General features: G+C 32.2%; 2 protein-coding genes across 2 annotated transcripts; one reads left to right on the top strand and one right to left on the bottom strand.

The window, feature by feature from the left end:
- The first annotated feature begins 1,988 nt into the window (after positions 1 to 1,988).
- LOC149898538 (uncharacterized) lies at positions 1,989 to 9,276 on the top strand. The gene is made up of 5 exons (XM_090115030.1): positions 1,989 to 2,376; positions 2,519 to 2,665; positions 3,160 to 3,296; positions 3,760 to 3,968; positions 8,390 to 9,276. Exons 1-5 carry the CDS (start codon positions 2,238 to 2,240, stop codon positions 9,249 to 9,251), a joined length of 1,494 nt encoding a protein of 497 aa, XP_089971156.1. The 5' UTR covers positions 1,989 to 2,237; the 3' UTR covers positions 9,252 to 9,276.
- Positions 9,277 to 12,767: 3,491 nt separating this feature from the next.
- Positions 12,768 to 24,538, bottom strand: Herp (Homocysteine-induced endoplasmic reticulum protein). The gene is made up of 4 exons (XM_090114926.1): positions 24,191 to 24,538; positions 14,988 to 15,367; positions 14,239 to 14,439; positions 12,768 to 13,759 (listed from the first exon to the last, which is right to left on the bottom strand). The coding sequence occupies exons 1-4, from the start codon at positions 24,323 to 24,325 to the stop codon at positions 13,519 to 13,521; spliced, it is 957 nt and encodes a 318-aa protein (XP_089971052.1). The 5' UTR covers positions 24,326 to 24,538; the 3' UTR covers positions 12,768 to 13,518.
- Between the last annotated feature and the right edge of the window lie 163 nt (positions 24,539 to 24,701).

The following is a 24,701-nucleotide window of genomic DNA, read 5'->3' as shown; positions in this document are numbered from 1 at the left end:
ATTGTGTAACAAAAAGTACATTTAAGTTTGTAAAGTTGAACTCAGTTCAGTATTTTAAAAACAGACATTAGACAGAGACGCAATATTGAATTAAACTATTTTGTTGTGCCTTTTCTATTTTGCATTTTCTCTATTATAAGGCAGTTCATCAAAGAAACGAATCTTCAATGGCGGCCAAAGCTGACACTGACGTATGGTAGGGTCAGCAAAAAAGAAAATAAAAATAACGTAAATGGATAATTATTTTATTAATTATTTCAAATTGTTTGTTGACAAACTTTTTTGTTATGGTATTTGTGTATTTATATGAATTATCATATTTACGTATACAGAATGTAACAAAACCCTCATAATATTTGTAATGAGCCCATAAAACTGAACAACTTTTCCCAAAGAATCAATTGTCAAATTCCAATTAAACATTGTATTTTACTTTCGCAAATGCATAATAGGCATGACGACAGTATCCATAAATGTTTGAATTAGTGTTTTTAAGGGAAAATGTATAATATATACATTAAAAATAGTGACTTAGAAATATTAAAAACATTAAGATTAATGAGATTATCAATAAAATAAAACATTGAAATTCTGCAGTCAGCCATTTTGACTGAAACACGCGTGACGTCACGTCTACGTAAACAACTCACAACAACTTCGCGGCAGGTGTATTTTGTTGTTATGAATATGCTGAGAATACGCATTTTTATTTATTTTCTATTTTTTCACGTATGCTTTATCGACTCAGAACAAAAATATAATTGCGAATTCACGAATATGTGGTTCGGGTTTCTCTGCGTCAAATTTATACAATCATTTCATATTATTTTCTCACTTTAAACAATTACTAACACTTTTTTTGGGTATTATTTTTATGTAGATTCACATTGCAATACTGCACACCACTTATAAACTTTGAAATTAGATTCTATAACACTTTATAATTAAATATTTGTTTAATTTTACTTCGCTTTGCATACAGATAATTACGTATTTACGTAAGAGTGACGTCACGCCTACGCCATGACACCTGTGAGCTGTTTTAGCACAGTTAATAAATATTTTTTGAAAAATGGCTTTTATCTTCGTCGTGGACCCTAAAATACAGGCTGTCCTAGTTTGGGGTCCAAATGTTACATGTTTGTACCTAACCCACAAATTGATCAATAAATGATTTTTTTTTTTTATTTTTATTTTTTTTTTTATCTTCGTTAAATTTAAGTATATTAGCGAAATATAGGATTTTTCTTGTTTAATAAACGTATACACACATTATGGAAGAGGTTTTGAAAATCTTTCGTCATGCCTATTGTCATTGTAAATCTTTATCTTCTTATATATAAAAATGAATCGCAAAATGTGTTGGTAAGCGCATAACTCGAGAACGGCTGAACCGATTTCGATAATTCTTTTTTTATTATATTCCTTGAAGTACGAGGATGGTTTTTATGTAGAGAAAACGCAAACATGTACCACGGGCGAAGCCGGGGCGGACCGCTAGTTTATGATAAAAAATATTATAGGGAAAATCAAATACATTTTAGTGATTTTATTTTTCCATTTTTTTTGCATTCCGTACGGCCGTGTGTAAGCGAGAGGGAATGATAAACGCCGCCATTGAAGATTCGTTTCTTTATTGAACTGCCTAATATTCATTCCCTTTCGATGAATGAAGAAAGATTTAATTTTAATTATGTATTTACCAATTCAAAAGACAATTACACACAATTTCAATTCTCATCTTTAGTTTTAAGCTATTATATAATCTCACATTATTCTATTTTTGCTTACAATATTTACAACATTTAACAACCTAGAAAAGATAATTAGTATGTACCACAGTATGTACATTCTATAATTACCTATTAATCACGTGTAATAGGTAATAATTTTTAATCTGTCGAGTTTCATACCGGCTGTGACGAAACCACGTATCCGGCATTTTCGTAACAAAAATTCCCGCGATTTTTTTCATTCTTGTCATTGTCAATGTCAAAATTATTTATTACAATGCGAATTGCGAAGCCAATCAATTGCATTGCATTCGATTTAGCAAATAATTATTACAATTAAAATAAGTTCTTTCTGTTTTAGTCTGCATAAAGAAGACCATTGGGTATTTATATGTTCCTGATAACGTAAGCGCAGCATACAACCGACAAGTTCGTGGTAGCTTGTACGTGAAACTTGCTTTTTTTAACTGATGTTTTCTAATTTACGTATTTTGAGGCAATTTCATGTCGTTACTTGAAGACGTATTCCTCCAAGATGAGGCTAACGAAGCTCAGGAATTAGAAAGAGTTATAGAAGGTGGTGATTATGAAGAAAGACTTTCTTTGGGTAGTGATGACAACAGTGAAAAGGAAGATGAAGCAGGTATCTATTGATGGATGCTCTTTATAAGTTTGAATCTGTCTAAACTGTTATCTTTAATATTCAAATTGGAATAAATAAGAAATCATAAACAATATTATTAAAAAAATGACTATTTTCTCTCATTATTTTATTAATATTTCAGAGGAAGATAAAAGGCGTGTAGATCCTACGTCCAACAAAACTAAGCGGGTTGTAAAGAACCCTCGCTTTATATTGAATCCTGCACGTCTCACTGGGCCCAGAGGAATACGAGTGATTCCTGAACATTTCAAAGATTTTAAGTTTAAAGGTAAATTTATTGTTATTTATTTGTTAACCTGACTTACTGTTTGATTAGACTAGATTTTCGTTTAAAACCTGGTGATGAAGGAAAATAAAACAGGATTTGATTACTTATAAAAATATAGTAAAGAATATCTATAATAATATTATAAATTCAAAAGTAACTCTTGTCTGTCTGTCTGTTACTCAATCACGCCTAAACTACTGAACCAATTTTCATGAAATTTGGTATGGAGATATTTTGATACCTGAGAAAGGACATAGGTTTTATCCCACGGGAATGGGAACTATGCGGGTTTTCCTTTGAAAACGCGGGCGAAGCCGCAGGCGGAATCTAGTATTTTTATAAGTACTGGTTGCAAGTATCATGTCTCTTTCAGTATTGTGTTGAGTAAATTAATACAATATACATAATAAAACCAATTACTTAGCCATCCTCCCAACCAAATGTTAGAACAATGAGTTCATTGCTTATAGAAGCATCATTTTAATTATTTTCAGGCAAAAGTCATGAAAAAGAGGACTTAGATTTGGTATTGAAAAAATTAGAACATTGGGCTTACAGATTGTATCCAAAATTCAAATTTGAAGACTGCTTGAAGAAAATAGAAGTGTTGGGGAAAAAAAGGCCTGTTATGGTAAGTAATAAATGTAACGGATACAATGTTATAATTATTATTCCATTGATAATTGGAAAATAAGATAAAAAAACACATCTGATTGATGAGGTACATAAAAATAAGTTTTACAAGGTCAAAAATGTGCAGTTCACACCCACAGAGTTAATTGTATGCTCTGTAGCAAAAACATTTTGATTTGTGACTACACAAATTCCTATATTCACTTTATGTTATGCAATATTTTCATACTACATAATATGTAGGTTATATTACAATCTACCTCCCCAATTTTTGAGGCTTTATTCATAATTCAATTGAGACTTGGTTAATATTATGAAACAACACAATTGATTGTTCTTCAATCAATTAGATTGATTAGATACACAAAAAATAATATTCGTAAAATATAAAAATTATATGTTATCTGAAATATTTACTATAAAAATAAAGACAATGTCTTACAAATATCAAAAATTCACAGGTGCACCTCCAAAAAATAAGATCAGACCAATTCATATCAGAAGAAACGGTAGTGCAAAAAGATTCAAGTGATGATGAAGCCCCACCACAAGAGGACGAATTTGATAAATTGCTTCAGCAACAAATAGATATAGCGAGGGCCGCACCTGCGCCTAATTCTGTTAAAAAGAATAAAGATATATATATGGATAATAGTAGGATTGAGGAGAGGTAAGCTGTTTAGATTATATAGATGTCCTAGAACCTAGGTCCTAGACCATTTACTAAATCATGTGAGCTATCATTATATTTAACTAGCTGCTCCGCGCGGTTTCACCCCCCTAGCTCCACTCCTGTTGGCCGTAGCGTGATGTTATATACCTGCCTCGATAAATGGGCTATCTAACACCGAAAGAATTTTTCAAATCGGACCAGTAGTTCCCGAGGTTAGCGCGTTCAAACAAACAAACAAACTATTCAGCTTTAGGTGTCCCGATGAATATACTAAAAGCCCCCGAGGGAGGGACACAAGCCGGCGGCAGGGGAGGGGGGGAAAGGTCTCTTTTTCAAGGTTTTTGCTTGTAACTCGAAATTTTTTTCATAATATCTCTTTAGTGACTTCTACATTAATTATCTACATTAAATTTCCTATAAATTACGTCTCAACATTTTTACTGTACGATCAATACTTTAGGAGATACAGAGTATTAAAGGTAAGAAAAATAAGAAACAACATAGTTTTACAAATTTTAATGATAAAAAGAAATAACATCTTTTTTTGCACGAGTATGCCGACTTATTAGTCAAATTGTGTTTCATCTTCGTCATCTTTATCATTAACATCGATAGGGGGTCCATTAGTACAAGCTCCTAGGCAGCCGTTACAGATAAGACTACACATAATGCCCACTTTTCGGCAACTGCATTTTCCGGAACATCCACTTTTACATCGGCAAAAAATTGAATTTAACAACGCTTCAGGAGCAGGAGGATCCAAGGTCGTGATTGGTTCTAAGTATCCATCCAGTGGCGGTACGTTCATACAAGCCGAAAAGCCCGGCTTGCCTTAGAAATTCGCTAAGAGACAGGAAAATACCTATATTCACGTTTGAATATTCGCGCGCAATGAGCAACTCCGAATTCAATGAAAACTCACCTACAATAATATAATATAATATGTATAATACGCCTAGCATAAAACAATGACGAATTCGAGTAAACTTTTAATTTCATCCTTCTTGCTATCGGAATAAGGTCGTACCTTTTATTTGGACGTTACAACCTAAATTCGATGGATTATAAATAGTGCGGTGTCTCGCTTGCACGCGTGGGCTTTTACCGGGCTTTGCGCTCATCTCTTCTAACGTATGAAATTTCGTCGGAGTAGATACATACCTAGCTATAGAACTCTATAGCAATTTCTAAGGGAAAAAAGGCCCGGCTTTTTAACAGTGTGAAGATAGTTACGATTGCACGAACGAACGTCGTGAATATTATTGTTAAATTATAGTTTGTTTGAGCGGGTGATTATACCGGTGTAATTTAGCTTAAGTTTTTCGAATTTTGTGGTAAAATAAGTGTCGCGACAGCAGATTGTGTTGTAAATTGTGGTGGTTTGTTTTGTGCTCAGCGGGGGAAAGGTAAAATCATTAAACTTTACTGAAAAACAATTAATTTCTTCATCAAAACCAACTCCCGATTTGTGCATTACCGAAACTAGTAAGTCACTTATACGAAATTTTAATTGTAATGTTTACGAACGATTTCATGAATGAGAATTACTTACTTAGAAAAAGCCTTTCCCCAGCTGTTGAAACTTGCACATATTTTGTTAGTTACGATTCCTGCTAGTAAATAGGTAGTAGTTCTTCCACGGAGCGTGCTTTCTCATCGTTAAATCGTATTCATAGGTACGTATTAATTATTAAGAAATACGTATAAGTATTTATTTGGCCAAGAACGCCTTTCTGTATTAGGTATCAATAATTGCCATAGAAAAGTAGCTGTTAGGTACTTAATTGAATTCTAAAACAAACACCTAGTTACTTTCTATAATTCCGATGTTATAAAATCTTTCCTTCAGAAAGATTGGCGTTTTGAATTAGAATATAAATAATCTGTACAATTTTATTAATAATATAATGTCATACAGTTTTATATAATTTATCGATTTTAATTTTTAATGATAAACGTTTGACTCAACTGTTTGAGGGCGCGCGTGTTTAAAAGATTTGATTCGGTATGTAGGAAATATGTTCACGTTTTTTTTTAAGTTTTATAACGAACATAATTACACAGTATACCTAGGTAGGTATCTTATTCATGAAAAGGGTACCCATCAAACACTTTGAAAAATTTGGGCTTGCCCAGTCCTTATACCCTAGGCACGCCACTGTATCCATCGACTCTTCGCTTCCAACCCCATATTTCAGGAGGCAGTTGGTTCCAAAGCCACTCCTGTACTTGATGGAATACTCTGTAGGCGTGATATTTTGCTGACCCTTTGGTAGGGGGGAGGGAAGAAAGATTCGGTTTGGGCTTGGTACAAGATTTCAGAAAAACTGTGAATCGATGTCTGTTGATCTCAGACTGAGTACAGGGCGCTCGGTATACTGCAAGAAACATTTTTTCTCCGGCTTCTGCTATAACCTCCTGAGTTGACGTTGGGTCATAAAATACAGTTGCTGTTTCCTTTAGTGACGGCTTTTGATCAAAAATCTTGATAATTGATGTTTTTCCCTTCCTGTAAATAGCTGAGGTTGTATCACACCCACTGAAACTACTCCTTCCCTCCCCCCTACCAAAGGGTCAGCAAAATATCACGCCTACAGAGTATTCCATCAAGTACAGGAGTGGCTTGGGAACCAACTGCCTCCTGAAATATGGGGTTGGAAGCGAAGAGTCGATGGATACTTAGAACCAATCACGACCTTGGATCCTCCTGCTCCTGAAGCGTTGTTAAATTCAATTTTTTGCCGATGTAAAAGTGGATGTTCCGGAAAATGCAGTTGCCGAAAAGCGGGCATTAAATATGTAGTCTTATCTGTAACGGCTGCCTAGGAGCTTGTACTAATGGACCCCCTATCGATGTTAATGATAAAGATGACGAAGATGAAACACAATTTGACTAATAAGTATAAGTATAAGTCGGCATACTCGTGCAAAAAAAGATGTTATTTCTTTTTATAATTAAAATTTGTAAAACTATGTTGTTTCTTATTTTTCTTACCTTTAATACTCTGTATCTCCTAAAGTATTGATCGTACAGTAAAAATGTTGAGACGTAATTTATAGGAAATTTAATATAGATAATTAATGTAGAAGTCACTAAAGAGATATTATGAAAAAAATTTCGAGTTACAAGCAAAAACCTTGAAAAAGAGACCTTTCCCCCCTCCCCCGCCGCCGGCTTGTGTCCCTCCCTCGGGGGCTTTTTGTATATTCATCTGGACATCTTTAGGAATAACTGTAGCAACTTTCAAAACTACACGAATTATTCGATCTGAATAAATTAATTTTCCCATACTATAACGTAAAGTTCAATAGAATCGAATATGAATGTATGAGATTGACGTTTGATTACGACGACGACGATTGATTTTTGACGTACAATCTCATACATTCATAATCTATTCTATTGAACTTTACGCTAATAGAAAGCCACTTGTCTAGGGGGGCAGTTTTTGGATTATATAGATGTCCTAGGACCATTACCATTAGACCATTGACCATTTACCAAATCATGTGAGCTATCATTATATTTAACTAGTGGTCCGCCCCGGCTTCGCCTGTGGTACATATCTATTATCCTATATCCTTCTCCTGGCTCTAAACTACCTCCCTGCCAATTTTCAGCTAGATCGGTTCAGCCGTTCTTGAGTTATAAGTGGAGGAACTAACACTACTTTCTTTTATATATATAGATGATAGATCCTTTAACTCCTTAAGCATAGGGCCTTTTCTCAAGCTGCTTACTGTTACAGAATCAAAGTGATTTGTGACAATTTTTGCCCTTGAACATCCCACTATGTTATGTCAAGTCATTTATAGTTTCAGCATAGCACCTTATAAATTATCTATGCTTTTATGAGCTTCCAGAATAATACAAATACAATATGATATGCTGGTTACATTTAACAATTTTATCTAGCTATAAATCTGCAAGACTGTTCAAAGAAAAATATCAATTCATTGATGCAGCAATTTTGGCTCACATAAATTAGGATAAGAAATAAAACACGTAAATAATTATGTAATACTAGCGGTCCGCCCCGGCTTCGCCCGTGGTACATAATATTTACGTTTTCTCTACATAAGAACCATCCTCGTACTTCAAGGAATATAATAAAAAAAGAATTATCGAAATCGGTTCAGCCGTTCTCGAGTTATGCGCTTACCAACACAAATTTGCGATTCATTTTTATATATAAGATTATTTTGTATAGAATGAAAAAAAAATATTTATATTACTTATGTTATTTAATATTTTCATGCTAGCATGTCAAATTCGAGATGTGCATTGAAAATGCCAATTTAAACCATACTTCAATCTAATTCAATAATTTTCTTACATTTTTCAAACAACGCAAATATATTGATGAAATGTTAATAACTTTTATTTTGAAATTGAACATTAATTTATTTTATTACAGATCTTTGTCAATGCCAAAAGCGACTTCTTCTCCATCTATTAGCGAGGAACAAAGAGAAAGAATGCTCAGAAATAGGAGATTAGCAGAAGAAAGACGACTTGCCAAATTAAAAGCTAATAATTCCGATACAACTATTAATATTGAAGGTATTGAGGAATTAAAAGCGAAAAAACACGCAAAATCTAATGTTATAGACAGTTCTGATGAAGAAAGCGAGAATATATCAGTTTCAGTTAATGTTCATCAAGAAAATAATAGTAAAGTTGATAGGAATGAAGTAAATACTAACATGGACACATTTGACAGTCTTAATAATAAAAGCGATGAAAAAATTACGAATGTAGATAAAAGTGCCTCAGGAAATATTGAAATTGAAAGTCTTAGAAATAAAAGCGACAAACAAATTACCAATACAGATAAAATTGTCTCAGAAAATATTGAAATTGACAGTCTTCATAATAAAAGTGATGAAGAAATTACGAATGCAGATAAAATTGCTTCAAAAAACAGTGAACAAGATGATAATAATACTAAAACAGATAAAAGCAAAGAAGGTGCTGCAGAAAAATCAATTGAAAAAGATAATATGGAACCCACAGTTACAGACACAAATGAATCTAATACTGAAAATGTGACAGATAGACAAGAAGATGTAGTTTTAGAAAACAGTATTATTCAAAGCACTATTCAAGGATTGGTGGAAAATGATAATAATTTAAATCTTGAAAGGGATCTGATTAACCAAGATTTTGTTGAAGACGAAATATCAAGGGTGACAGATAATGTAAATACAGATAATCAAATACAAAATGATAAGGAATTCGAGAATATAATGGATGTTGATTTCAGTGAGGAATTTTGATGATAAATATATTATTTTGAATGTGTGTTGTTCGTTTTATTTTAAAATCTGCCTTCAAAAATTTAGCTTATTATTAACGCCCATAGAAATCTAAATAACAAGACACTAGAAGTCGTAAGCGTGCGTGACCTTGTCGCCACTCAGGTGATTTGCACATCACCAGTGCATTCGTCACTGTTCAGTTGCTCTGGAGACGTATGAGTGTATACATGGTGTGTTTCAGCAATTCCCATTGCGGAAATTCTTCCACAAGTTGTAATTATACTTATAAAGGAATAATATTTCATCGGAAAATATTTTTTTTTAGAAATAATGCCGTTTTTCCTTAAAATTATAAAATATTTACAAGTATTACGAGTGTCACCATAGTAATCGAAATAACAATGAATGACACAGTCGACCATTCTTATTATCACGTTTGTTCGTATTGGAGCGAAAAGGCTCATATACTTAGGGATGTTATTCTAAAATAAACCGTAAATTCGTGCGTTAGGATACATATTCAAAAGCTTAATTTAATAGTTAAGTTAGTTTTCACTAAAATCAAGCTGTCCAATAAAAGACATAGTTTACTTGTGTGTACTGTTTAGCTTTCGGTTTGAATGACGTGTTGATTTTGGCGACAGCGGTTTTCATACGAATTATGACATTATAGCACTTCTATGTGTCTTGTTATTTAGATTTCTATGTTAACGCCACTTACCTAAATGAGTTCCTTCTATTGTTTATTGCAATTTTGTTGTCTTATTTTAATACAGCATAGTATTCATACCAAACACTAGCTTTGCCTTGAAAAGTTTTTATGTTCTGTATTTTTATGAATTATTGCAAGTATGTTCCTTCTATTGTTTATTGCAATTTTGTTGTCTTATTTTAATACAGCATAGTATTCATACCAAACACTAGCTTTGCCTTGAAAAGTTTTTATGTTCTGTATTTTTATGAATTATTGCAAGTATGTATGAGCTCTTACCATTACAAAATAACATTAAAAAAACATACAGGCGTCATTCAAGGTCATATTTTCTTGTTACAAGTTAATGTTCATACTGAAATCTCCAGTGTATTAGATATAAACTTCTTGCAAAATTACACTATTAAGATTTTTTAACTAGCTGTGTCCCTCGGTTTCAGTCGCATTAAATTGGATATGAAGTAAGATGTTAAAAATTAATTATAGCTTTATTTGTGTTGGCAGCTTGTCCAATGTCCATGTCTATACAAATATTATAAAGAGGAAAGGTTTGATTTTTTGTTTGTTTGTATGAATTGAATAGGCTCCGAAACTACTTGGCAGATTTGAAAAATTCTTTCACTGTTGGAAAGCTACATCATTTCTGAGTGACATAGGCTAGGTTTTATCCCGGAAATCCCACGGGAACGGGAACTATGCGGGTTTTTTTTTTGAAAACGCGGGCGAAGCCGCAGGCGGAAAGCTAGTCTAAAATAAATTATTCACATCTATTATGAGTCAAGGTAAATAATAAAAAATTAAACACTTGAAATAATATTTCGAAAATTTATTACGTTATTCCAAACAAAAAAAAATCTTATCACAGTAGGTACATATCGGTTTTATAGCATGCTTGAACGTTAAATATCTTACACTAAAAATGCAGATGATCTTTGTATGACGTAGAAATCGTGATAAATAGTTAAACAAAAATGACTTGATTTTGAAAACATAAATATTCCATTTTTTATGGAATAGGTAATCACACAAAATTTTAACTAAATCATTATGAGACCCATTTAGATTGGATGCCGTATCTAAAAATAATTCGTAGTGCTAATAACATAAAATATATCTAATATAAATTGGCAAATGTTGCTTATCATATTTAAATTTTTGAAGTGAAACTTCTGGCGCGTTGAGAGTAAAATTTCAAGGTCGCGTCATGGCAACACTGTCACGTTATGGAATAAGGCGACGATTTTGTTATCTTAGAATCTTACCAAAGAAGTTTCACTTCTGACACGTGTGCTCGGCGTGTGTTTTGTTTTTTTTGTTAATTAAAGCAAAAATAAAAACGATCACATTTCTTTGTTTATAATATGACACAAAAGCGAGTACCTATGTAATTGACTTTTGATGGTATAGCCATAAGCGCATACACAAAATATTTTTGGGCATAGATGTGGTTATATTTGTGGAATTTATTTTTAAATAGGTACTTTCAATTTTTGTTGAACTTTAAATCGCGTGATTTTGCGATTCACGTAAACGAAACAAGCAGCCTCATTTGCAGCTTTTTTCCGTGATAAATTTTAAAACCACGAAACCGCGCCAAAATTCGTTTTTCATAGACCATAGTGTGTATATCTTGTGCGGTTTTGCAGTTATAGCGGTTAACCGCTCGCGAGAAAAAAACCGTAGTGAGGCCTCGAGGCTCGAACTTAGTTCGTAAATTAATAATCGTTTCAAAATCTATCCATTTATCGCAATCACAATATTTTCACATGACGTGTTCAAAATAAATAAACGACAAAACAAATGAGTAATAATTATCTGAGTTAATAATTGTGATACAGATTATACATTAATATTTTTTATGGATAAAAACTAAAGTGCAGGTCATCTTAGTCGTACAAAATAATAACACTGACATTACCTAATTATAGGTATTGTTAATTAAATAAAAGTATTCTTTAGATCTAGTAAATGTTTAGACGTCTGCACTTAAGCTGGTACCCGTTAAACCCAAGTCATTACTATATACATTACACAGTAATCACATAAATATCTATTTAAATGTTTAAAATAACGTTTATGTTATACCCGGCGCGGCCTAAGATGATCCCTATGACACTGACAGTTATTCTCAAGAGACAAACTTGTAATGGCGTCACCATTAAATTAGAAACGTATTGGAGGCGTCTAAAAATGGCATTTATTAATTTTTACGTAGCTTTATGCCATTACAATGATATTCCGTTGGAATTATAACAATTCTTAACATTTACGAGAAATTATATCAATCTGACTTTACGTTTACGTCCTTCATAACTTACATCGTTGGCATTTATCGACTAGTGCGGAAAGTATCGATAAACAAATTTCGATAATGGAAACGAGTTCACATTTTTTCCATGCTTAAGCTATAGTTCATTCTCTATTGAATGGAACAGAAGATCGCAGCCTAATTAATTAATTAATTACCGTTCGCGTTAATTTACTTACCTATGATAATATAAGTTTTTTAGAAAAATTAAATGGGGGATTCCATTTTCATGATAAAATAATATACACTGTGTTAAACGGGTTAAAGATTACGAGAAAATGATAAGGTGCATTTTTATGTTTTGGAAAACTTTCGTTTTACTTACCGTTTCGTTTACATAATAGACGTTAAAAATTCATTTTATAATATTTGTAAAAACATGTTTACCGACGTGGCTGAATGCAAACCACGCCTTAGCCTATAAAATAGTAAAGTATCGACACGATCCATCATACGAGCAATCACTAAGACGAACTGTCATAGGGATCATCTTAGGCCGCGCCGGGTATAACTATAATTTGAAAATTTTCGATTTCCAATCAATAATATGTAAACTTTTTTAAAATTCCGTTTTTCATTTTTCACCTTCATGTGATAGTATGAATGAGCCCCAAACAAACAAGTTTCTTTTTAATTAAATATATTCCATAATTATACTAAAATATACATTTCCGACTAACGTTTTTGGAAATACATCGTTTAACTCTAGATATACTAAAACTAAAAACATTATTTACAATTAATATTTGGTTTAAGATTTACATTAAAATTTATCCAAAAATCGTTAAAAGCGACACATTAAAACGATATTAACATTCACAAAGTTAATAATTTCCGTATATTAATTTAGTGTAACAAAAACCAACATTGAAAAATCCCAAACCAAATTTACAATGGAGATATAACCTTATATAGCGTCTATAATATCACTGGTGCTAGGCAAATAATTTAAAACATTCCTATGCTACTGTAACATCATAGCAAACTTTTTAATGCTGGGAAAGCACAATTTATTTGCATTATCTATGGTGTATTTAAAAAATGGAACATTATTTTCGTTGCCATACGAGATTAATACATAAATCTTTCGCAATAAGATTCAAATTTGTATGACAGAATCACAACGCTTATTGGTCTTATTACCTTCTATAAACCGACTATACAAGGCACCTTGTAAAATTTGAATATGGAACATTTCGATTTATAAAAAAAGTAGTACTATGACGTCACAATAACCATAAATGACACATAATTTTCTTTATTCCTCAATTAGCCTCTGGTATGAGAGACGCGAAGAACGTCGTGAATATCGTCCAAGTGACAGCTAATAGTGACTGTTCGTCTTCTGGGGGTTGTTGTGGGTTTTCCTGTGGGGTTGGCGGGGTTGTTTGCGGGGTTTCTTGGGGTTGGGGTTGGTTCGGTTGTGCTCTGTTCTGCGCGCGGTTTCTATCGTTTTGTGGTGCGTTCGGATTCACCAGGAGCTCACGGAAGAAACCGATTTGGTGCCTGTAAAATATTCAAGTAATATTATTGCCTATTTCAGAATATAAAATCGAAAAATTTATTGAAACAATAAGTTTTTGAAATTTTCTCAATTTGAGCAGTAGGTCATGGATACCATAGTGGTCCTTGACGTAACTATGATAAGACATAATACGTGGGTTCAAATTCTGGCTAACGATTATATTTATAACATCATCAAAATATACTTATTCTTAAAAAAATTAACGCTATAATAAAAGAAAATGAACATGATCATTTCTATATATTTATTCACATTGGTGACATACCTAAAATAAATAAACAAAAAAAAAGACGGGTTGCACTCCGGGAGTGCCGGCAGAAGTGAAAATTTGATTATTAACGTTGAGCATGTTTGATATCCATCCGTCTTACGTTTTTTCGATCAGGTCACGTGTCCTGACGCGAGTTTAAGATTTTATACCCAACACCGCTAAAGAAGTTTTCACTTTAAAAATACTTACAAATAGCCCGCTGCCACCACAATAACGACTAACAACAGCCTCGCCGGGCTCCCATACAAATACAACAACGACACTAGCACGGCCATTCGTGATGCCGCATACAAATGGTCGAGCCAATCACGGCCCTCGTCTTCCACACGTGCGACCGGTTGCGGCGGTTGTGGTGGTGCGGCCGGTTGTGGGGGCGCGTGCGCTTGCCATCTGGAACGTTCGAGAATGTTCTAGAAGGTTCTAGAATGTTCTAGGTTTGTGGTGTGAAGTGTAGGGGAGGGCTAAGTTTGATGGGTGTTGGAATTTGAAATCAAATAATAATAAAACTCTTTGTTTGTTAATATCAGAAAATAAATATAGTTAAATCTGTAGGTACTATAGTAAAATGTAATAGATCTGTGTAATAAGATAGGTAAGTATGTACTTATTTTGACAAAAGCTTTTCGTGGAGTAATTATAAAAATATTGAATCCTACATGAATCCTAGGAAATTGTCTATCAATCTGAATTATAACCACACGTTTTCCAAAATAACTCAGTGGATTGAAATTAAATTAATAAATTATTAACACTCACAGATCATGGATAAATATTACATCACATTATTAATATGTACTCAATAATTGTTTGTTGTTGTTTCAGAGCAAATATTCTATAGCAAACAAAGGTCACCTGCATGTTACTTATTTAGGTTTTCACAAAAATGTGCCACGTCCACTACACATAATTTTTTTAATAAATACAGAAAAACAACTTACAAATTAGCATACTGCTGCATATACTGCAAGTACGCTTGTTGCATTGGCAAGTATCGTTCATTAAAATTATAATTCGGGTACGGGGGGACCCTGCCGTAATTATTAACGAACGAACTCAAATAGTTTTGCATCTCAACCGTGTGGTTCTGGTCATTTTGCCGCATCTCAGGTCGAGCGGCTTCCGCTGGTCTTTGTTCTGGCACGTTTCTATTACGCAGACCGTCTGTTTTAGGTTCCGGTATGTCCATTTTGTTCTTGGGCGTACAGACTAGATGCATAGTGTGTGGGATCGGACAGTCATAGCTCCTGAGCACGTCTTTCAGCACTGAATTGTCGTCTAACAACTGGCCAGAGTAGATTATTTTCTGTTCATCTGTTTTCTGAAACAAATGAAGTGGCAATTATTGGATACAGTTTTAACAGGATACGATTGGTGGAGATGACTTTGTGTAAAGGTCATGCTCACATTGTTGTATTGTATAACGGAAGAGGCAGTTTATAAGCCGCGCTTTTTCACTCTCACGAATAAAACAGATCTAGCTTGCTTGCATACGTAAGTCGGGGGATTCCCTGACTTTCATAATATTACAAATCGGAATGTGTACAATATTTCTTTTACCTTAAAAATATCTAAGATTAAGAAGGCTAGTGCACAATTAATTAAGAATTAATACATTAGTTCCTAATACATTTATTTTATTTATATACACTTAAAACTTATAAACGGAAGTGCGTGTACTATCATCCGGAATAATAATATAGTACTTGTAATCTCTTCTATTAATGTTTTATACATTGAATAGACCATACATTTTCCCTGATATTATTAATCTATCCGAACATAAATGTGCTTAAAATATTGTGCAGAAAATGTTACAATTAACAACAAGTGTCAAGTTATATATTAGAGCGAGCGCCCACGAGCAACTTTGTCTCCGCAACTATTTTGTCTCCGCAACAATTTTGTCTCTCCAGCCATGGGCTAGTATGAAAGTGCGCGTACGTAGCGACGGAACACCCGGGAGACTTTTTTGTCCGCGGGTTCGGAGACAAGCCCGCGACGCAACTGTCGCCCTATCTATTGGTTTCAATGCAAGTGCGCGCACGGCGACAAAAATGTTGCCTGTCGGCGGCCGCCGGCCAGTTGCCGCGTAACCGGCGTAGCGATAATACGTATTTATGTCAACGTATTTATTCTCGTACACAGTAGTTTTAACCGACTTCAAAAGAAAGGAGGAGGTTATCAATTCGGCCGGTATATTTTTTGTATGTATGTACACCGATTACTCCGAGGTTTCTGAACCGATTTACGTGACTCTTTTTTTGTTTGATGCAGAATGGTGTGGGATTGGTCCCATAAAATTTATTCGGATAAGCCCAGTAGTTTTTATTTTGTGAGCATTTTTGTCTCTGATCTCGATGACTTAAGGGGGCGCATAAAGCAAAATAACCAATCTTCTATTAGATGATACGTGTAATATGCAAGACCAAATCTAAAAAATAAAATATATATCAAACTAGATGATATGTTCAACGATTCTGTTTAATCAAAAACATAAAATATTAAAATTTACTCGATAAAAAAAAATCACCAAGTTAGCTCTAATTTTCACACTTTTACGTTTTCTACTTGACATGGTAATACTTATTATGATTTTTTTTTTCATAAACAATTATATTAAAACATTTGCAAGATATTTGTCAGAGCATTTTGTGTAATTACTTTTAGTTTTGGTTTTATCTGCGATAAACCACAAACCAAAATCAAACGTTTATCTCGAGAAAAAAAGAGCGCCAAAAGTGGTGGTGGTGGATTAAACAGAATCGTTGAACATATCATCTAGTTTGATATATATTTTATTTTTTAGATTTAGTCTTGCATATTACACGTATCATCTAATAGAAGATTGGTTATTTTGCTTTATGCGCCCCCTTAATTGAAATGTAGCAAGTAACTTTGATTCATTTTCAGGAAACCGATTGAGCTGAAATTTTGTATACGCATGTTAATTGGATAGCGATGAAACATTATTATGAGATAGAGCTGATTTGATGATGGAATCGGAAAGTGGCCATAGGAACTTAGTAATATATTGACTCAACTTTATCGAGGTTGAGCTCGTTTGATTCGTGTTGAAAAATACACTAAAAAGTATTAAATGAAAACTACTTTACTTTTTACAATTACGATTACATATCTATAGTCTATACTAATATTATAAAGAGGAAAGGTTTGTAGGTACATATGTATGGTTTTCAGTTTTCACGCATAAACTGCTGAACCGATTACAATGAAATTTAGCACACATATAGAGGATAACTTGGATTAACACATAGGATAGGTTTTATCCCGGAAATCCCACGGGAATGGGAACTATGCGGGACAAGAGCACAGACCACAACCGTCTCTTCGAAAACCATGTTGATAAATGCAGAAAATTTTAAAGAAAAAGTTGCGTTGCTGTCGCTTTCGTGAGCGCATCGTTCAAAACTTTGCGAGGAGACAGCGACAGAGACAAAATAGTTGCCGGGCAACTAAGTTGCTCGTGGGCGCTCGCTCTTAGCAATACATTTAAATTATTAAAACATTATTCATTTAAACATGTCTGTACACCTGTGTGTATAGATAACACAATGAAAGATATAGGTCTACCAGAATCTGATGGCATATTTATATTTACGAAATAAAAGATTTTCATATGGCAATTATATTTGACAACTATCAAATTGGTTGTCAAATTATTTGTCTTCTTTGCAATTGATGAATAATTTTTAGGATTTTGTCTAAAAAATCTTCGAAAATGTCGAAAAAGCCGCTGCGATCACAAGCAAGAGGTGTTTTTTATAATGTGTATAGAAAAACATTCGATGAAGAAGGGTCAAACGCATCACAATTTTCAATTTTGAATATTTTATTGGTAAATTGGACTTACCCGTTTTGATACTTAAAATAAAAAATATTATAAGTAGGTAACTATAATATTGTTTGTTGATTACAATATAATTTTATGAAAACTTATTACAGGAGTTTCCAATACGGCTATTCGTCAAGTCCAAGCTGTCCCAGTCAATTTTATAATATGTGTATCTTTAATACTTACGAAAATAAACATAGTTTTATTTTATTTTTATTTTATCTCTTATATATAAAAATGAATCGCAAAATGTGTTGGTAAGCGCATAACTCGAGAACGGCTGAACCGATTTTGATAATTCTTTTTTTATTATATTCCTTGAAGTACGAGGATGGTTTTTATGTAGAGAAAACGTAAACATGTACCACGGGCGAAGCCGGGGCGGACCGCTAGTTTTATAAAAAATTATTAGCAATCTAGTTTTGATCTGCATTATCATTACATCCATATTTTTACATGGCATAATGATAATGAATATATAAAAATATGGGTATGTGTAAATAATAATATACAGTATTACATAGATAAAAGTAATATGTATATTATACATGTAGGTATACACTATACATACTACATAATATTAAGTGGATATCTCATTATTAAGTACAGTATTGTTCACTTATGTAATGTGACTAATGATGTTGAGGACAAAATAAAAAATAAGCAGTATCAAGATCGTTCAGTCCATTTTCCCTAGGGTTGCATACTCAAAATTTTGATTTCCCAATTTGCCATCAGATTCTGGTTTACCTATACAACACAAACACCATTTATTTCATTGTATAAGATGCAAGATGTCTGAATCATGACCATGACTGCTATGAAGTGGATCACTTTTTCAAAATACATATATATTTCCTTGTATATTTCATTTCGCAAAAACATGAAACGGTAAATATTATCCTAATAAGTATTATTTTAATATCACAGATATGTGGATATGACAGAATTCACGAAATCTCGGAAGATGTCGAATATTATTTATATTTTTTATCAATCCACCTAAAAATGATGTTACTGTAGTACACAATATAATACTGAATTGCATAAAAATATCACTTCTAACCTTGAATTATTTCAATCGTAATTTAAGTAATTGTCACACTGCTTATATATTTTATTGCAAATTGCAAAATATAACAAGACCATTATTTTTTATTCAAACTGTGAAATACGATAAGATGTTTATTTTTTTGCATTTCATTAATTGAAGTTATGTAAAGTTTGATAAAGGTTCAAAACTATAAAGTGCCAATTAAAAAAATAACACATTGAGTATTTGATATTCCATCTTGACAAAATTTTATAATTTGGACTGTACAAAAAATATGACATTTTGCATAAAAATGCTTCTATATATTTTAAAACAAAAAAAAAAAAATCAAGACTTTCTTTTTGATTACAGCTGAAGTATTAAAATTCACCTTGCAGCTACATATTATGTAGCAATGATGATAAATATTTCAGAAATGAAAGTATTTTTTTGGAAAGTCATTTATATATTTTAAATAAGTCAATTTTATTTTAAATATATACTTCACTACATAGTATAAAACAAAGTCACTTTCTCTGTCCCTATGTCCCTTTGTACGCTTAAATCTTTGAAACTACGCAACGGATTTTGATGCGGTTTTTATTAATAGATAGAGTGATTCAAGAGGAAGGTTTATATGTATAATAACATCCATTAATTAGTGGAGAAGTACTGTTATTTTTGAGGTTTCTAATGTGATGTCGTAAATAGTTACATTTTTTCCGCTTACATTGTAAACGCATGCTGAACCCTACGAGTTTTATCAAAATATTGTACTAAGTATTATACACATTGAAAAGTTCTACAGAAAAGTCCGCGATATACCAATGTCTATCTCTTATGGATAACCCACAATAACTTTTTGAAGTGAAAACTTCTTAAGCGGCGTTGGGTATATAATCTTAAACTCGCGTCAGGACACGTGATCGAAAAAGCGTAAGACGGATTTTTTTTTAGCCCTTATATTCCATGCATAAGGATACCATTCTAAATTATTGATTAATTAATAAAATTGATAAATTATTGATTGATCGATTGATTGATTGATCGATCGATCGATGGATCAATTGATCGATTGATCGATTATTGATTGATCGAATGATTGACCGATTGATTGATCGATTGATTGATCGTTTGATTGATTGAAGGATCGATTGAAATGATCGATCAATCGATCGATCGATCAATCAATAATCGATCTATCAATAATCAATCAATCAATAATTGATCAATCGATCAATCGATATATCGATCGATCAATCAAATCAATCAATAAATAATCGATCAATCAATAATTTATCAATCGATCGATCACCAATCTATCAATCGATTGATCAATCAATCTATCAATCGATCAATCGATATATCAATCGTTCAAATGATATATCGATCGATCAATCGATCGATCGATCAATCATTCGATCAATCAATCAATCAATAATCGATCAATCAATAATCGATCGATCAATCAATCAATCAATCATTCGATCAATCCAATAATCGATCAATCAATAATTGATCAATCGATATAATTAACGATCGATCAATCGATCGATCAATCAATAATTGATCAATCGATATATCAATCAATCAATAAATCAATCGATCAATCAATAACTAATTTATCAATCGATCGATCAATCTATCAATCGATCGATCGATCAATCTATCAATCGATCGATCGATCAATCAAATCAATCAAATTTATCAATCGATCGATCGATCAATCTATCAATCGATCAATCAATAATCAATCAATCAATAATCGATCGATCAATCAATCAATCAATAATCGATCAATCAATAATTGATATATCGATCGATTTAATCAATCAATCGATCAATCAATCGATCAATCATTCGATCAATCAATAATAGATCAATCAATAATCGATCAATCGATATATCGATCGATCAATTGATCAATCAATCGATCGATCAATCAATAATCGGTCAACCAATAATCGATCAATCAATAATCAATCGATCGATCAATCAATCAATCAATAATCGATCAATCAATAATTGATCAATCGATATATCGATCGATCATTTCAATCGATCATTTAATCAATCAATCGATCAATCAATAATCGATCAATCAATAATCGATCAATCGATATATCGATCGATCAATTGATCAATCGATCGATCGATCGATCAATCAATAATCGATCAATCAATAATCGGTCAATCAATAATCGATCAATCAATAATCGATCGATCGATCAATCAATCAATCAATCATTCGATCAATCAATAATCGATCAATCAATAATCGATCAATCAATAATCGATCAATCAATAATCGATCAACCAATAATCGATCAATCAATAATTGATCAATCGATCAATCGATATATCGATCAATCAATAATCGATCAATCAATAATCGATCAACCAATAATCGATCAATCAATAATTGATCAATCGATATATCGATCGATCAATTGATCAATCGATCGATTGATCAATCAATCAATCAATCGATCAATCAATCAATCAATCGATCAATCAATCGATCATTCAATCAATCAATCTATCGATCAATCGATATATCGATCGATCAATCAATCAATCAATTATCGATCAATCAATAATCGATCAATCGATCAATCAATAATCGAACGATCGATCAATCAGTCAATAATCGATCAATCAATAATTGATCGTTCGATCATTCAATCAATCGATCAATCAATCGATCAATCATTCGATCAATCAATAATTGATCAATCGATAAATCGATATATCGATCATTTCTTTGTTTATATTCAAGCTACATTCACATATTGTTACATTCACAATACTTTAGGGGAAATATTTATAAACAACAATGTTTGATATTTTTGCTATTAATTGTTTTAAATATATTTATTGAATAACTACTAGATAAGTAGGTAAATAGCTTGGAAACTCTTTTCAATCAGGACATCCTTTATAACAGTTTACAACCTATTCTATGACCTACGGAATATACCCTTTAAAATTTAAAAAAGAAATCAATCCTTATCCGATTATTTCATTATATTATAGAACTTTATAATATTAAAGTAAATATATTGTTTACAATATTAAATAGTGAATGGATATGAATGTGATTTTTGTGTCAATTTCACGCAAAATCTACACAGTCGTTTTGAATAAAATTTGCTATGCAGATTGATTGGAATGAAATAACCATTGGCCGTAAATAGATAACACGTTCCGTTCTAAATTTCTGATACAATGTTTATTTTATAATTATGTAATATTATGCTCATCTATCTATACTTTCTATAATAATATTATAAAGCTGAAGAGAGTGTTTGAACTACTGGTCCGATTTGAAAAAAATAGCCCATTTATCGAGGCTGCTATAGGCTATAGGCAGTAGGCTATATAATATTATCGCGCTATTAAGACCAACAGGAGCGGAGTCACGCGGGTGAAACCGCGGGGCGCAGCTAGTAAATGATAATAATGTTTACATAATTTTAACTACTTATCAGTTAATGTATATGCAAATGTATAAATTTTTTTACGATTATGGCAGTCGTTAAAAAAACAGTAATTTCTGTTGGTATTTAATCTTTAATGCATTATAATGCAGTTGTAAAATAAATGTTAAAATGGACAATAGTTAAGGAAATATTAACATTTGTAACTGATTGATGTATCTATACTTAAAGTTGATGAGTTTGTTTGTTTGTTTCAATGCGCTAATCTTGGGAACTACTGGTCCTATTTGAAAAATTCTTTCAGTGTCAGATAGCCCATTTATCGAGGAAGGCTATCATCACGCTAAGAACAACAGGAGCGGAGCAATGCTTACAGCTAGTCATAGATACATTCAAACAGCTTAGGAGTCAGCTACATAACAATTTGTTTGTGTCGGTCTTGTACGAAAATATTTTCTTTAGATGTGTGAAATAAAAAATTAAAAAAAATCGATTTTATTATTTCAATTTTTATTACAGTCAACAGGTTATAAATATATTGATAAAATTGTTTTTAATAATGTTAATTCTGGTGTTTTTTTTACGACGGTAAACAGATTGAAAATGTTGTTTTATATTATTGATGAAAATAAGAAACAAATCTGAATTTAATTTTCAAATTATTGTGTGAATATGTTAAGATATCATATCTTGCTCATTTCTCGTTAATGATCAGATAAACATTTATCTGATGATATTTATCTGATATAGAATTTAACAATATAGTTGTTTTTTGTAAGTTATAAATATTATCAATGTAGTTGCCCACAAGTTCCTGTGGTTAGATAGTGTTATTATTTTTTTTAATATTAGTTCTACATTCCGGTTTGTTTTAAAAATATCATCTATATTTAAAAATATCATGTATATTTTTAAAACAAATCTAGTGATAAGTGAAAATTCCATAGAACACCATTTAATCCATCAGGCCCCGGAATCACAGACACAATAGAAAATCTATTGTGTCGCGGCCCGATCGGGCCGCTTGGTGGTCAATGGGTTAATAACATATTGAGATAAAATAGAAAGAATATTTTACCAAGTTTGAATTTTAAGAGTATTGTTACAAGATTCTTTCTGAAAGAAACAAATAGGTAAAGTGATCAAAAATGAGCTACCTGAACCCAAATGAGTTAAAAATTGGATTTAAATTTCTAATTTATTTTAGCTCTATTCACTTCCCTTTGCTAATAAACAATGTCTGATAAAAATGTAAATTTCTAAAGTTGAAAATGTAAGCGAGCAATGATTGTGTTACTATGAGAATAACATTTTAAATTGTATTGGACTTTGTCCTTTCATTATACTGAATTCATAATCTTATATATAAAAATGAATCGCAAAATGTGTTGGTAAGCGCATAACTCGAGAACGGCTGAACCGATTTCGATAATTCTTTTTTTATTATATTCCTTGAAGTACGAAGATGGTTTTTATGTAGAGAAAACGTAAATATGTACCACGGGCGAAGCCGGGGCGGACCGCTAGTAATAAATAATAACAAGTGTTGAATAAGCAATGATAATATCATGAATTTCATTTAATATGAGGTGTCTAGATTAAACTATAAATTTGTTTTGAATCGGAGTAGCCGTGTAGGGTAAAACTACTTTATTGGATGTCGAATATTAAAAGAATTAAGCCTATTTCACCTGTACTAAATATTTTTCAAATTAAATTAAATTTTACATTGAGAATCATATTAAAAAACATAATTTGAGGAAGGATAATAAACGATTATTAGGAAAATTATAGAGAAATTGAGTAATTGCTCACCGGTTTACTTGGATAAACTTCCGATAAATGACCTTTTAGCTGCCTCACAGTCCAGGATGTCTCGCATTCGATGTTTTGATCCTCAATTTGCTGGTTAGGAGCCTTCACAATCAGTGTCACGTTATCTGGTATCATTTTTTCAGCACGCAATTGTTGAGATCGTTAGATAATTCAATACTATGTAATCACACTTATTTTTTTACCACACAAAAAATATGAAGGATACGTATGACGCAATATTTAAAATAAGCAATTGAATAATTTAAACAGGTGTATCCGTGTCTCCAAAATGGTCTTTCTCAATCCACGATCAAACAGTAATTCGATTAGAAGTAAATAAATATTGCCGATAATCCGTTAATAATCACTGTAGAGGCCCCCTGTACTTGTCAATTTGCTCTACAATTATCTGTCTTATTGTGATTGGTCCAGCTTTGTAGACACAAACAACAGAAAGATAAGAAAAGGCAATGTTCCAGTTTTCTATTGGTTGTTTTTAAAATCATGCGAA

This window comes from Colias eurytheme, chromosome 22 (assembly GCF_061535395.1).
Source record: "Colias eurytheme isolate Ceu_HAF_F1 chromosome 22, ilColEury1 Martin Lab GWU primary, whole genome shotgun sequence".
Classification (NCBI taxonomy): Eukaryota; Metazoa; Arthropoda; class Insecta; order Lepidoptera; family Pieridae; genus Colias; species Colias eurytheme.
Note: the sequence above shows the minus strand (reverse complement) of the source record. Positions and strands in the feature narration are given on the sequence as shown.